Below are 16827 nucleotides of genomic sequence, written 5' to 3'. Positions count from 1 at the left end.
TTCACCAGAAAACACTTTCCTGAGGGCCCCTTCTTGGGGGGGGGGGGGGATAACTTAAACCCCATAAATCCAGTTTTCTCCAAACTTGGAGGACAGATAGAGGAGTGTCAACCAGCGATCCCCTGTGAGTTTGGTGTCTCTAGCACATGGGGGGCATTCTACCACCTCACAAACTGAACCATTTTGCAAGTCAGTTAAAAATTTGTGACAGACTATGGTTCGCCAACGGGGCATTTCACAAATGTATGCATTTTTAAATGGAAACACATGGGACAGAGTGACTGAATAAATGGGTATGAAATTTCCAAATGCTGGCAGCTGGATGATACTATTAGTTAGAGTTATGAAATGATAGCCGTGCATTAAATTTGTACCCTGTTTTTAGTTATATTGGCCCTCAGAAGTTTTTTGCAATTAAGATTCATTACAACTCAAAGAAGGGAGCAATTATTGCCATTGAAATAACTTGCAGAAGTCTACCTGCCTGATGGAGTAGCACTTTTGCTTTTGTAAGGAAGAGATTATCTATGCTGGAGTCCTTGTTGCCCTCATCACTTGTAAAACTTGTCAGATGTCAAGTTAACCCTTGTCATGATGGCTGGTTCAGAACAGTTAAGCAGTCCTGAGGTACTTGTCAGAAATATGGCCATGTCAATAGTGTTGTGTTGGTTAGGCAAATGCTGAAAATGCTGGTGTCATGTGTGGACAACCATTTCTTTCTGTAGGATTAACAGAATTGAGGTATGAATGAATTTCATTGGAAAGCTAACAGACACACCACTCTGGTGCATTCTATAGGAGATTGACAGTGTACCTATACTAATATGTTAAACTGAATTCATAGGAACAAGTGACTGACCTGTAAGGAACTGTGAAAGAGGCAGGGGTGTCCCTTCCATTAAGTATAAATCCCCCTGAATTTAGTGATGCTTACTTCTGAATAAAAACATGCAGGAACAGGATCCATATAAACCTGGAGAGAGGAGGTTCAGTTTCCTTTTTTTTCACTTGAAAACCATCTGCTAGTCTATCCCAACATTGTAATGAGAGACACGCCTCTTTTGGGTCCAAGCCAGTGGTGGGTGCTATTTTGCCCAAATCTGAGTTTTCCCCCTCCTGTTTTCACCTGTAAGTCGTAACATTCCAAGCCTGCTGACCATATTCAGTACCAAACAGTCATGTTGTGTTTTTTTCCCTTTAAGTTAATATACAAGCTCATTTTTTGCATACCTGGTGAGTCCCCCAAGAAGGCAGAACCTCCTTCCATCTTCTTGTGAGAGACCTCATTGTACAGCCCCCCTTCTTCTTGATTCCTCATGAACACCCAGTTTCTCTCCTCATATTAGTAAATTGAATGGAATAGTTGCCAAAACAGGTACAGGGAGTGTACAGGTAAATACACAGTAAGGACAGGGTGACCCTCAAAAGTATGTGGCAAAACTGTTCTTCTTCTGAATCTCTGTCCTGACACATTTTTCATCTTTTTCTTATTTTGTCTGGTTTCCTTAAATGTCAGGGTGTGAGGAATTGAAAGGCTGAGTGCAATGCAAATCAGACAGTGGGGAGAAAGTGAAAGACAATTGACCTAAAAAACTGTAATTCTCTTCACAACCATTGCAGATTTCTACAGACCAATTTCTGAAAGGAGAAAAATAGCAAAATACTGTAAGATAGTAAGTGGTCCATAAAAAAGGATCAAAATCATACTAATACATGGAAATGGAGGGAAGCTAACATTATAAAAAGCATAAATATGAAAATATGTCACATGTATGGAAGGAAGAAAACAAAGACACTGGCAGTTAGAAAACCACAAATAAAGTGTCCAATTTTGCAGACTAGCTATTGTTAGAAAGGAAAGTATAGTAACTTAAGTAAAAATAATGAAAGATATGAATGCAAAAAACCCAAACATTGTTAGGAAAAAAACTTAAGTGCTCACATTGAAGAAAATGAACATTTTAAAATGTAATAGAATAAATTCAGTGGGACAAGTCTTGTATTTAAAAAGCTGTTCATATATCAATTCCTCACACACAAAAGTGGCAATATGGAAGGACATATTCAACTTGTCTTCAATTACCAGACTCAAATAACAGTGTAATAAAGACTGATCTGGTGAGCAAATGAATATATTTGAAGTGGACTCATGCATTTTCAAAAACAGACTAAAGAGATATTTAAAAATATATAGTAAATAGAAGAAAATGTTAGTAACAATGTAGAAAGTTCATACAGTATGGTGAGAGGAAGCAGAAAGAAGCAGTTTTTAAATATAACATTAAAAGAGGTGGGAGAAATCTTTAAGAAGTCCAACAAAGAATAGACCCCTCTGACAATAAAACAGAACAAAAGTCAACCCACTAGACATTAACAGTCCAAAACAGAGTGCCATAATCATGGAGGGGTAGGAAATAAAAATGAATGCAGGGAAAGGAACATTTATTTAATAGACTGAGAATAAAATTGAAATTATATAGTCATAGATACAGTAAAGATAGGAGCTGCGGTGGCTCAAGTGCTTAAGACGCTGAACTGCAGGCTGTGGAAGGTCAGTAGTTCAGCAGTTCGAGACCCGGGTTCTGCATGACGGAGTGAGCTCCCATCTCTAGCTCCAGCTCCTGCCAACCTAGCAGTTCGAAAGCAAGAAATGGCAAGTAGATAAATAGGTACCACTTCAGTGGGAAGGTAACAGCGTTCCGTGCGCCTTGGTGTTTAGCCACAGAAACGTCTTTGGACAGGGCTGGCTCTTCGGCTTTGAAACGGAGATGAGCACCGCAACCCTAGAGTCGGATTCGACTGGCTTTCGAGCAAGGGAACCTTTACCTTTACAGTAAAGATAGATTACCATGTATAGAAATTTTGTATGATAGACTGGGGGTTATTTATGGGAGCTAAGGTAGTTTACATTCAGATGCTGGCATAATAAAAAGGCAGGAAAATGCCAAAAGTATGGAAAAGAGGATGCACAAGACATATTTGGGTACATACATTAATAAACAGTACAATGGGAAGCACTAGAAAATGTATTAGATTTATTATGGAAAAAGACAAAAACCAAGTAGAAGCCGAACAGCCGCAAGAGATGGAAGAAGGCCCACAGAATTTGCCACAGTACAAAATAAGATTCCACATGCTAGAACTGCTTTAGAATCACATGATGGTACGCCATCAACACATAGGAGTATTGTTTGTATTAGAAAACCTGTGCCAATGGATCGATGCAGTCAACGCTGAGAACATTATCAGGTTTAAAAGGGGATTAGACAAGTTCATGGAAGATAGATCTGTCAATAGCTACTAGTCATGGTGACTAAAGGGAACCTCCACCTTCAGAGGCAGTAAACCTGTAAATATCAGTGTCAGGAAGCAACATCAGGGGAAGGCCTCAGCCTCTATGCCCTGATGCTGGATCTCCAGAGAACCGGTTAGCCACTGTGTGAGACAGAATGCTAGACTAGATGGACCCATGGTCTGATCCTGCAAGACTCTTCTTATGTTCATATAGATGATTTGAACTTCACATGACTAAGGTATAACAATTTAATATACAAATTCTCAATTTAGCTGCACAGGTTAAAATCAGAAATAATTTCACATAGCTGCACTTGGCATCTTACTATTGGACAGTTAGGGAAAATGTCAGTAGATTTTTTTCCTTTGCGTTAATATACAAAACCACCCTCATGTGGCGTTTTGGTGGTCTGCCTGTGTTAGAATACAGGAAGAATCTTATCTTTATGAGCCTGACAGTATTAATGGCCACTTTATTTGGGTGCCTCAAGAAACATGTTATTATTCTACCAATATGCATATGACTTTGATACATAAACTTGGAAAGGGTGATCTTTTATCACTTTTACATGTAATAAAAAAATACAGCTTAAACACAAACCTGACATTGCACCATGGATTTTTCCTTAAAGGGATTGTAAAATTTTTGAGAGGTTACAAATTATACCTATGTCTAAAATATTTTTAAATAAAACAGAATATTTTAAAATAAAAGGCTTGCGTTGTGTACAGCATTCTTTTCACATTTGGCAGAAAGTTTCATCAAATAAATTAAGAAATTCCAGCAAAAATCCCAAATTCCTACACTTTATAAATATATGTAAAACTGCTGGGGGCAGGGCTTGAGTGCTCATTACTTGTGGAGCTGAGGCTTAATGTCTCCAGCTGCTCCGCCACCTTCCCTTCCCGTGGTTTGCTCGGGCAGTTCGAGCAAGCCGGCTGCTGGACGAAAAGAGAGGCGGTTTAAACCACCTTCCCTTCCTTGGCTTGCTCAGGATCCCCGCGGCTGCAGAGAGCCCGAGCAAGCTGGCTGCTGGAGGGATGTGCATTCGGTTCATCTGAACCAAATGCACCCCCGAAAATGGCCCATTCGGGCCCCTTTCAGGCTGCTGCGGGCCGAATCAGATTCTCTGATCTGAATCGGCTTCCCACAGTTCGGCCCCATGTTTCAGGAACATGGGGATAGGGGCTACCTGTTTGGGGGCCCGTAGAATTGGACCCCTAGTCCAATGTTCTTCAAACTTGGTTGGTATCTTGGGGAGAGGGTCCAGGAGCTACCCTGCGAGTTTGGGGCCTCTCCCTCAAACTCCCTCCCCTCCAGCCACCAGAATATACCCTATGTTTTCGCCATTGACTTTAATGGCCCATAGGATATAATGGGGCCGAAATTGACATTTGGCTGGCCGTTTTTCAAGCCCGGTGTTCTAGCGGGGAGGCTGAAAAAGGAGGGGAGAGCGCCTGAAAAAAGAGGGGGACGGCTCTGCAGGCCATTTTTTAGGCCCGGATCCTGAAAAGGGCGGGGAGGGCAACTCAGCAGTCCTCCCCAGGGGTGGTTGCAGCTGCCGCCAAAAGCGGCGGCGGCGGGGGCCATAACTTTTTAAAGAGCCCCTAAAAACAGCTGGGGGAGCCAGAATGACCTCTCGCACGAAAGGTGGAATTTGCCCCTACGAGTCCAAGGCCACCACCCTGGGGCTCAGGGAGGCGGAGGAACATTTCGCCGCCGCTCCTCCCCGGCTGCCAATGTGGCCATTGCAGCTGCCGCCGACAGCACCGGCGGCCACAACTTTTTAAAAAGCCCCCAAGGACAGCTGGGAAAGCCAGAATGACCTCTCACATATGATCTGGAATTTGCGAGAGGTGGAATCACACGCGAGAGGTGGACATCACACACCAGAGGTGGGATTTGCCCCTAGGAGTCCAAGGCCACCACCCCGGGGCTCAGGGAGGCAAGGAAATGTTTTGCCCCACCCCCCACGTGCACAAACTCTGGCAGAGCTGTCCTTGAAAAAGAGCAGTTTGTGTAAGAGTTCTCTCAGCCCCACCCACCTCACAGGGTGTCTGTCATGGGGAGGGGAAGGGAAAGGAGTTTGTAAGCCACTCTGAGACGCCAAGTGAATGGCGGGGTATAAATCCAATCTCTTCTCTTCTTCTTCTTCTAAGGACAGCTGGGGGAGCCTGAATGACCTCTCGCGGGAGAGGTGGAATTTGCCCCTACAAGTCCAAGGCCACCAGGGAGGCAGGAGAACGTTTCCCCCCCCCATGGGCGTCGCAGCTGATCGCCGCCATTTCCACCGTCACTGCTGCAGTCGCTTCTACTGCTCCTGCCACACACCCCCGTATGGGGAGGGTGCCCCCTGCCACCTAAGGGCAGGTACCCATTCATCTACTCGCTTATATTAATTGCTTTCGAACCGCTGGGTGGGCAGGAGCTGGGACTAGGGCCAGGAGCTCACCCTGGCCGCGGTGGGTCTCGAACAGCTGTAGCAGCTGTTCACTGATGTTACCAGCAGGCGTTTTACCGCCTGCGCCACTGCTCCCTACGACTCCAAGGCCACCACTTGGGGGGCTCAGGGAGGAGGGAGAACGTTTTCCCCCCCCGGGCGTCACAGCAGCCATAACTTTTTAAAGAGCCCCTAAGGAGAGCTGGGGGATCCAGAATGACCTCTCACGCGAGAGGTAGAATTTGCCCCTACGAGTCCAAGGCCACCATCCCGGGGCTCAGGGAGGCAGGTAACATTTCAGCCCCCCACGGTTGCCCAACTGATGGCTGGTGGGAGCAGGGGGCGGGGCTTATGTGCCCGTCCCCTGGGCTTCTGACTGCCGGAGCAGTGCTCCGGCAGGAACTGAGGCCTGCATATGCATGTTTCCTGGCATAGAAGCAGGCAGATGAAAGGGAAGAGGCTAGGGCATTTCCTTTACAATACTCTCTTTTGATTGCTGTTAGATCCTCAAAGAAGGTAAAGTTAAAGCTGATAAGAAGACAGAGGTCTGCAGAGCTAACTTCCAGTCAAGACAGTGCAGGAAGTGGGGCTTAAGGGCACATGCCAGCTGGATGCAGAAATAGAACACAACCAACAATAGGAGTATGTTTTCAGCTAAATCCATGCCGAAAAATATCTGAAAAATACCTTATTGATATTTTCCTGATATTGTTTCAGCCAGATATAGATTTGGGTTATTGTTCAGACATCTGAAATGGCCAAGCCCTGAAAATCCCAAAAATAATCAGGATTTTCGGGATTGCCATATAGTCAAACTCAAAGGGCTTACAGTCTCTTTAAACACCTTCTGGGTGAACTCGGAGAAGATGTTTAAAGGGACTGTGAGCCCTTTAAATGCCATTGGTGTTCACTCGTCGCAGAGTCGCATGACTTGGAGAAGTCAGTTAAAGGGACCGTGATCCCTTTAAACACCTTTTTCCTCCTCCATTGGAAGTAATTGCCTTTGGAGCCATAAAATTGTACCCCCTTGGTTCAATCTTTTTGAAAAACTTTTTTGGGTTTTTTTGTGTTTTTTTTTTAGGAGAGGAACCAGCACCTATGTTGCAAATTTGGTGACTCGACCTCAAAAACACATTCTCCAGAGCCCCAGATCGATTCTCCATTATACGCTATGGGGACCATTGATTATAATGGTTCACATAGGGTATAATGGAGCTGGAAAAAAATCAGGTTTCCTGAATATTTCCTGAATCCGGATACCATACTAGTACTTGGATTTGAGAATATTGGAAAATACCAATATTTTTCAGGTTCAGCATACCCAAACCTGAAAAATACTGGATTTTTTTGGTGACCCCTAGCCAACAATTCTGAAAAAATGTCTTGCTATAATTGTGAAAATTATTGAGATCCTGACTCATAGAAAATATCATCAAAATTGACTGTGTGAACTATCTTACCACTGACTGAATATGTACATTTTCAAAGGTTAGGAAACATTAAACACCTTTTTCCTCCTCCATTGGAAGTAATTGCCTTTGGAGCCATAAAATTGTACCCCCTTGGTTCAATCTTTTTGAAAAACTTTTTTGGGTTTTTTTGTGTTTTTTTTTTAGGAGAGGAACCAGCACCTATGTTGCAAATTTGGTGACTCGACCTCAAAAACACATTCTCCAGAGCCCCAGATCGATTCTCCATTATACGCTATGGGGACCATTGATTATAATGGTTCACATAGGGTATAATGGAGCTGGAAAAAAATCAGGTTTCCTGAATATTTCCTGAATCCGAATACCATACCAGTACTTAGATTTGAGTTCAGCATACCCAAACCTGAAAAATACTGGATTTTTTTTTGTGACCCCTAGCCAACAATTCTGAAAAAATGTCTTGCTGTAATTGTGAAAATTATTGAGATCCTCATAGAAAATATCATCAAAATTGACTGTGTGAACTATCTTACTACTGACTGAATATATGCCTCTTCCCACAGACAAGACAGAGGTTTCTGAATAATTCGAAGGCTCCACAAAATATGCGGAATAAAATATTAGAGTAAAAGTTTTGTTATCTGATACTTAATTATCCAGAACACTCAGTTAACCAGCATTGCCCAGAAAGCAAGCTGCTCACCCTCAGGCACCATACCTTACACCTCCAGGCACATGCACCCCACCCAGCCAACCAGCTTAATACCTCTAGGTAGGAGCCAGTGCTGAGCAATAAATTTGAGTATCTGGCATATTGGATTAACCGGCAATGCCCATTCCTTACAAGAGCAAGACAAAGATTTTACTGTATTTCAAATTAAAGAAGGCCCAGCTAGATTGAATGTAATCATTGTACTGAGGGGATACAGAATATTGAGATCAGTACAGTATTAGTTAAGCAAAAACAAGGAGAAAGGGAAGCTGAAGGTCAGGTTTAGAATAACACCACACAGGGTGAGATTAAACAGAAGTCCAGTGGCATTTTGAAGACTAACATAATTTATTCTGGTATATTTTTTTCATGAGTCGGAGCTCACTTCATCTGATGTAAGATGTTTAAAGTGCCACTGGGGGACTGCTGCTACAGACTAACATAGATACTCCTGTGGAATTATTATCCTAGAGGGTAAGATTAGGGATTGGAGATGTAAACCATGAAGTGCACATTTCCCAGTCCTAATCCCCTCATCCATCCAAGATAGTATAAGGGTTATGACCATGTAGCTGCATTATACTGAGTCAGACCATTGGTCAAGTAAAGTCAGTATTGGCTACTCTGGCTGTGCTTCTCAAAAGTATCAGGTAAACATCTTCCACATCACTTACTACCTGATTCTTTTAACTAGAAATGCCATTGATTGGACCTGGGACCTTCTGCATCTAAAACACATGCTCTGCCTCTAACTCTTCTCCTTTCCTTCAACCATGAAGCAGAAGGGAGGGGGTTCCTACCAGTCCTATTTAATTGCCCACATACCCAAGACTGCTTTCAACAGGAAACCCCCCTGAAAGTTGATAGTATTTTGGAATATGTATGCATACACTGTTCTCCCACCACCACAAGTCCTATTCTGAGTTGCTTTGTGCTCCCCTGGCCCAGAAATTTAGCAGTCATTACATTTGTGCTGTATATCCTAGAGTGACAAGAAGCCACTTGTCTAACACTGGGACTCAGCAGTTTCTGCTGTGGAAATAATGCATCTGCCCACAGACAAGACAGAGGTTTCTGAATAATTCGAAGGCTCCACAAAATATGCGGAATAAAATATTAGAGTAAAAGTTTTGTTATCTGATACTTAATTATCCAGAACACTCAGTTAACCAGCATTGCCCAGAAAGCAAGCTGCTCACCCTCAGGCACCATACCTTACACCTCCAGGCACATGCACCCCACCCAGCCAACCAGCTTGATAGTATTTTGGAATATGTATGCATACACTGTTCTCCCACCACCACAAGTCCTATTCTGAGTTGCTTTGTGCTCCCCTGGCCCAGAAATTTAGCAGTCATTACATTTGTGCTGTATATCCTAGAGTGACAAGAAGCCACTTGTCTAACACTGGGACTCAGCAGTTTCTGCTGTGGAAATTTCATACTGGTTTGTCCCCCTACCCCCAACTGTATCTTCTAATGAAAACATTCCTATTAGTGAGAATAGACCATCTTTCACAACATTCTTCTCTGGGCACAGTGGAATTTATAATTATACTTTCTGATGAATTAGATAAGCATATGGAGTAGAGGTCCATTGGTGGCTATTAGCCACAAGGTATAGATAGGGACTCCAGGGCAAGTGATGCTCGGTATTTTTGGTGCTGGGGGGGGGTCAATAGTGTGAGGGCTCCTAGTGTCCTGGCCCCACGGCTGAACCTCCTGATATCACCTGGTATTTTTGGCCACTGTGTGACAGAGTGTTGGACTGGATGGGCCATTGGCCTGATCCAACATTGGCTTCTCTTATGTTCTTATTAATATATTTGTATAGTTATTAGAGTATCTGGGGCTTCCAGTCACCATCATAATATTGTTCTTGTATGACCCCATACAAAATGAAAGGGCATATATCCTTACCTATGGGTTTGCAAATCTAGTCAAACATGACCCACGAGAAAAGGAATCCAGTCAAATTAAACATATAGCTTTATTAACAAATATGAACTCTTGCTACCTCAGTATTCCTTGAAAATGCCTCTACACCCTATGAAAATGTTTACTCCAGCAAATTGGAAAAATGTCCAGTGCAATACAAGGCAGATTTTACACTTTTCAGAGCCCATTGACTTCAGTCGACTTACAAGAGTGTCACTCTCCTTAGGATGGCACTGTTCCAGTGGTAAATACTGTTGTGTGTCATCTGAGGGGATTGTGGTGAATGTCTGAAATTTGTAAATGTCCCAAAATGTAGAGATATACTTATGAATGGTGGTAGTCATCTAAATATGTCTGTCAGCATTATGTATGAAAAAATGTAACATCAATATATACTAGTAGGGGATGTACAGGGATTCATGGAAAAGGTCAAATTCCATTCCCCCTTGAGGATCCCTTTCTGCATTCTGGGTCTTTTCTACCTCCCACTTTTGCCCACCCCAGTTTTTCTCCCTCTTGACCTTGCTTCTCCCACTTCTGAAAAATATCCAATAAAATTTTAACTGATATTTGTGGCTGGAAGAATCTATAGATATCATACTTCTCTGAAGGGGCTAGGGATTCTTAGCAACTTCAGAAATCACATTTCCTAAGATTCCTTGGGGAACCCATGACAAATATCTTGATGTTTTTGTAGTGCAGATGTGCTCTACAAAAAAACACCAAAGAAACTGGAAAGCATTCATGAGAAGTCAATAGTTTATACCTTTGGTTCAGTGTCAATTTTTTTAAAAAACTGCTTTATCCATAATACAGTGCCAGAAAACAGCAACAATAGAGATGACAATTGCTACAGACTCAAACTGATGTGTCTGATTGTAGGTATTTCACAGTTGCTTCTAAGAACAGTTTGACTTCTAGCCTATCAAATTTTAAAAGCCACAGAGACCATAATGAACATTACATTTTAAACTGATTGTCTTTTAGTTTCCGTGTTCCATATATTAAATTCTATATTCAGAGTCAGTAAACCCTGGAGGCAACCTCAGGGGAATGACTTGACTAGTATACCTTGTTTGTTGGCTCTCCAGAGCAACTGGATAGCCACTGGTTGAAACAGGATGATGGACTAGATGGACCAGTGGTCTGATCCAGCAGGATACTTCTTTTGTTCTTATGCATTGAGAGCACTAGATACTAAAATATAATCAGGTTAGTGTTAGTTGTAAGCTTGGTATCCTGACTGTGTTCTAGAGTATCTTTGTTACATATTTAACATTATTTCCCTCCAGTGATTGATGTGGTATTGATACTTTAAAGATTGTGGGAATGTATAACAAAGCATGCCCCCTTAAATCAGCAATACTTCATTTCACTATGTTGCAGACTACTATTTGCTTGCTGTTTGTAAAGCCCCATATTTTCTTGTGTAACTGTCACTATGTGTTTTGCAAAGTACCTGAAGTGATCATTCTAGAGGGCTTTGCTGCAGCAAAAACAAACAGAAGTCTGGTGGCACCTTAACAGAGTAACAAGAGCTGCTTGTCCACATGGAAGTGTACAATTGCTTCAGCTTCCAATCTGGAGCCGCCGCCACCCCCTTTTGGGTGGGTAGCATCCAAAATACCTTGCGCTGCATTCATCCACAATGTGGTCTTTCCCAAACTTGCTTTTCTCTGATCTTTTTGGGAAGAGTGCAATCCAGGCATGTTATTAAAGATCTGGTCAGTAGGTGCACATTTTTAGTACCGAGATTGCATTCCATGTACTCTAAACAGCATTTTCAGCCACTAAGAGGCAGTGAAGTCCTCTTTTCTCTTCAGACAGGTGCTGCACTAGCAACAAATGGCTACTGCTTAATTGTAGGGTCCATTTCTCTTGGTTAGTGTGCTAGAGTTGTCACCAAAAAAAACACAGGCAAACACACACAAAAAATCTGTTTCCACCACAGCATCATCTACAAGGTGATCATTCAACCATCTGAAGCCCTAACCAAGGCTGTTTTGGGATTGTTTTATTCTGTTGTAACCATTTAAGCCTATTTATTGTATATTATAGTCACTACATTTGTTGAGTTGACTTGTGTAACCTGCATTGAGCCTGCTTGTGGGAAGGGTGGGATATAAATCAAAATAAATAAATAAAAACAGACCCCTGTCTTGTTCTGAACCTTTAACAGCAGATTTTAAATTAATTAATTAAAATATTTATATCCCACCTTTCTTTGTCTCAATGAGTTTAATCAATTAATTGCATTAAAGATCCTTAATTACATTAAAGATACAATTCTTTGTGGCTCAGTTAGTTAAATTAATTAATTACATTTAAGACACTTGGGTGATTCCAGGTCTCATGCAAAAACAAACTCACACATCTGATCCAGGTAGAAATGTATAATGCTTGCAAAGTAACATATTTGGAGAATTTGCTTGATATTTTTTTACCCATGTTTATTTCAGCCCTATTGATCTGGGACTTTAAACATATGGTTTTAATGACTGGAACCTTAATCATATGACTTCATTTCACTCCTACTACCAAAGGAAACTGTGGTAGTTATCCAAAGGTTGTTTGTTTTGTCCTTATGCCTACTAATCAGTTCTGTCCATGTCATGCTAGAAAAACTGATAAGCCTACAATTGTATCAAATATCACATTTCTAGGGTTTGCTTTCTCAAACTCATAACAGGCTACAAAAATACTACCACAACTAGTTCCTGGAAGCCCCCTAAGGCTGCGGTCACACTGGCGGCTTGGTGCAATATGGTGGCACTTCTAATTGCACTGGCTTAAAGAGTTGTGGGGCATACCAGGCAGCACATTCTGCTGCAGGTTACCTGCTCTGCCATCCTGTGGTCAAGCATTCACAGTAGCATTGCGTGTCAGCCATAGGACACGTTGTGCTGGTGGGAGGTTTTTTTTAAAGTCACCATTGCACATAAGCGCATAACCGAACAACTGGTTCCATTAGCTAGCTCCGCAACCCATGAATGAGATGGAAGTGTCCATTCACACTTCCCTTCACCGTTCCTTTCACGCCAGGAGAGTTCAGATGTCAGACAAAACGGAGTGGAAACGCTACCATCTCTTACTACTGGACTTTCCCTGGTGCCTGATTACTCCAGTTCTAATGCAGAGCGGGACGGGCTGCCGACAGCTGGGCCACAGAAGGCAGATTTTGTCTGATCGAGCCCTTTAAATCCACACAGGTAACACTAGTATGTCATGACAAACTGCTTGTGTGACCGCAGCCCAAGAGATTTAAAAGCCACAGTGTGTACTTCATTGTAGGTTCTTCCCTTGGCCTCTTGTCATCACAGAAGAACTTTTATCAGTTTGTGACATCATTTCTAGAGAAGACATTTTTGAAGTCATGTCGTACTTCTTCAAAATAACTGCTCACCTAAATATACATCAGTTCTGACTGCTGTGTAATATCATGACGTCAACAATATGCTGTGTCATCATGTCACTTCCAGCTTCTCTGTAAAAAGCCAACTGACTTCTCCCAAACCATTCTTCGCTTCTGTGATTTTGCCTGGTCATCTTTGTCTGTGAAGTACCTTTTCCTTATATCATTTCAGAAAACTTTGTCTTGTTTCAGAAACCAAACAAGAAAACTCAGTCTCACACTGCTCACAAAGCTGCATTTGTATGTTTTGGTTGTTAGCATGACACCACCTCTCATCCATAATGTTCTGCTTTTCTTCCTCAGAAAACCAAAAGGGATGTAAATAACTTTGATCAAGACTTTACACGAGAAGATCCAGTACTAACGCCGGTGGATGACACAATTATAAAGCAAATCAACCAAGAGGAATTTAAAGGCTTCTCATATTTTGGAGAAGAACTGTTGCCGTAAGACCCCAGTGGGACCAGTCAGTGACTGACTTCGAAAGACATGGTCCTAAATAGGCCCTCCAGTTATTATTTCTCTGACATTGAGCCTATGTCCCCCACTTTATACTTTGATCTGGAGGCACTCATAATTTATATGTCACAAAGCAATGCAAAATATTTTGTATTAGAAATTGTAAAGGTAACACATTGCTGTTATTGCTTCTTTTCTATTTAAGAATTTTCTTTTATTCCTCATATATCCCAGGAAGACTTTGTATTTTTTTTCCCCATCAAGATCAATTCGGACAACCGTTTTTGGAGTGGAAATAGTTACCAGAAAATCATTTTTCGATTACATTTTCATGTACAACAGTGCTCTAGTGAATGCACCTCCAACGTTGTACGACCTCTCAAATAAATGAAGTTTTTGAAGATGTGGAGTTTTCAAGAGATCATCTTACCACACAGTGGCACATGTACTGCTTGAAAACAGAGGGGAAAGTTGCCTCATGTTTGAGGTGCTGTTTCTACCTCAAAAGTTTTCCTACAAATTAGACGTACTGTTTTAGCACATTAGCTTAAGTCCAGTTGGCACCTTTAAGACCAACAAAGTTTAATTATGGGTATAAGCTTTTGTCATGAAAGCTTATACTCAGAATTAAACTTTGTTGGTCTTAAAGGTGCCACTAAACTTAAACTTTGTTTTGTTGCTTCAGACCAACACGGCTGGTGCACATTATGTATTTGTGGACAGGGGCAAAATCTGTAGTGTGGCGAAAACACATGCCACATGTGAGTGAGCTGCCATGCCCCTGCCTACACATGTTCACCATTTATTGGCAGTGCCTAAGTATGTATAGCTTGTGGGTTGTGCCTAATGTAAGCAGAAGGGTTGGGACCGATGTGGTTAGTTTTAAATGGGGGCACTGCAGATTAGCCCTGTCCACAAATATATTGTATGTACTGAGTTAGAAAACATAGTGTTTTACCAGTAGTACAAGGATGTAGTGGGATATATCTAAAATCAGTGGATGTTTTGCCATTGATTTTAACAGGATGTAACATATGGATAAGACTGGAATGCCAATGAAACATGACTTTCAAAAAATGTTTAAATGTTAAAAAAATAAAAAGCAGCCTTGGAAGGCTACGATTTGGAGAAAAGGAGAAGAAAGTGCTTAACTCTTTTCCCACCCGTTCAAAACCATGCCTAAATGTTTGGATGCACGTATACTTGTCTAACTAACTGCAGTGTGAGTAGTGATTCCTTCTAGATGTGGATGCATCTATGCTTACATTTAGTATGTGGCCTTTGAGCGAGATATGAAATCACCTTACAATAATGGGGGAAAGGATAAATATTGTTTCACCAGCTCCATATTTTAACCTGCTGAAACTAGCAGCTTTAGACTGAGTTATTTTTATTAAAATCCTGCAGTATCAAGTTGGGTAGAAACACAGCTTTGTGTGCTAACATCAAGAACTACTTCCTGGGGTTCAGTCCAAAGGAGTCCAAAGTTCCCCTTGCCCTTTGTAACTTTTAATTGGAACACAATTGAGGGTGTCACAGTGATGGACATGTATCATGCATTGCATGGAACTTCCACAGTTATCACGAGAGCGTTAAGTGCAGTGTTAGAAGTGGGTGGAATGTGTGTGGTTTTTGGATTGCCATGAAATTATTCTAGCAATCTGCTGCTGTCAACTTTTCAGACTGAAATGCAGACCCAGGAAGGGGAATTCTTCCCTTCACCTCTTACTCCCTACCAATGGCACCCAAAGTCAAGCAGCTTGCCAAACCTCACCACTCAGCCATGCTCTGATGCCTAAGTGTATGTAGCAGATGAGTTGGCAAAACATTTACCAAAAAATGACTAAAATGCCAAAAAAATGCACTTCTCTGCAAAGCTGATTGTAGAGGTCAAAATGTAGTTGAAAATAATCTGATTTAGAGAATTCTAGTAAATCCATCAGATAAAGTTATCATGGAAATTCTTTAAAATTATTTCAGCTACTCCCCCCCCCTAAGATTGCATACTTTAAATATATATATATATTAATTATGTTTGTAAAAATGTAAACAAATACTTTATAGACAGGTGTTAAAGGGCTAAAGAATGGACAAATTCTCCAAAAGCCTATACTCGCTTTAATAAAGCAGTGTAGGTTTTCTACAAATTTTACAGCTTCTCTGGCAGAGACGTTATTCTCCTTCCACAGTGAACTATGTAACAACTAGTACCTGAAGCATTCACATCACTGATGCAACAGCAGGGCTGAAGGGGTTTAAAAATGTATTTCTTTTTTTAAGCAGCCTTTTTACTTCATTGTATTGTTTGAATAATGACTCCCTTTATTTATTTATTGTTTTCTTTTTAATGGCAATGTGTTACTTTTGCAAGCTTTTACAAAACACCTGAGCACGATCCATCCTTCCTTGTGCAAAGCCTTGTCCTGCCCTCTCCTGCCCCTGCCGACCCCCTGGCTGGGAGCATGTACCTTACCGAGCACCCTCCCTGACCTGCTATGGGCAGCTAATATGCACCTCCCATAAGTAAATCCAACAGGTCCCGTCCTCCCCAGAGCTGCATGTACAGGCTGCTAGATAAAACTTTGCAAATAGCTCTAGGAAGGAGTGGACCTACCTATAAGAGGCACACAGGAGTTACCCGTAGCAAGTAATGGCTGGCCCTCAGCTGAGGGAACGAAGTTGGAGAGGGATGGAGAGAGTGTCAAGGCTTGCATGATGCTGTACTACTGTACTATGGGTCCAGCTGGATCATGCCCAATAGTACTACTGTTCTTTTGTTTATTATTATTATTATTTAGGGGGGGAATCAATATAAAAACTGTGCTATAGGAAGAATACAAAGCCAAGCAACCCATTCATCATGTGAAAGTGTATGAGAGACTGAAGATCAACATTCAGAAAAACTGACATTGCAGAAAGTTGTAAATGGATTTTCCTGTGTAGTTCTTAAAATGGTAACTCATGCGGACAATACTAATGAATATGAAGTTACCGCCTGTAGATATGCTGACAGTGTTATGTACTTACATTTCCAGGAGTACCCAGTGGTTTGTTTTGGGTTCGGGTTTTTTTTTTGTTTTGGGGTTTTTGTGTACATGTATCACTGAGGTCATTTTATTGTAAATGTATATAAATATATATA

General features: G+C 41.6%; 1 protein-coding gene across 1 annotated transcript in view; it reads left to right on the top strand.

Annotated features, from left to right (window-relative positions):
• LOC107125702 (protein kinase C epsilon type) overlaps window positions 1-13955 on the top strand; it is a gene marked incomplete at its 5' end in the record, with an annotated part of 54737 nt that extends 40782 nt beyond the window's left edge. The window contains one exon of the mRNA XM_015429154.1: window positions 13530-13955. Coding sequence (XP_015284640.1) covers window positions 13530-13676 — 147 coding nt within the window. The remainder of the gene's footprint in view (window positions 1-13529) is intronic.
• Between the last annotated feature and the right edge of the window lie 2872 nt (window positions 13956-16827).

This window comes from Gekko japonicus, unplaced genomic scaffold (assembly GCF_001447785.1).
Source record: "Gekko japonicus isolate JY-2015 unplaced genomic scaffold, Gekko_japonicus_V1.1 scaffold2484, whole genome shotgun sequence".
NCBI lineage: Eukaryota > Metazoa > Chordata > Lepidosauria > Squamata > Gekkonidae > Gekko > Gekko japonicus.
This window is presented reverse-complemented; position numbering and strand designations above follow the sequence as displayed.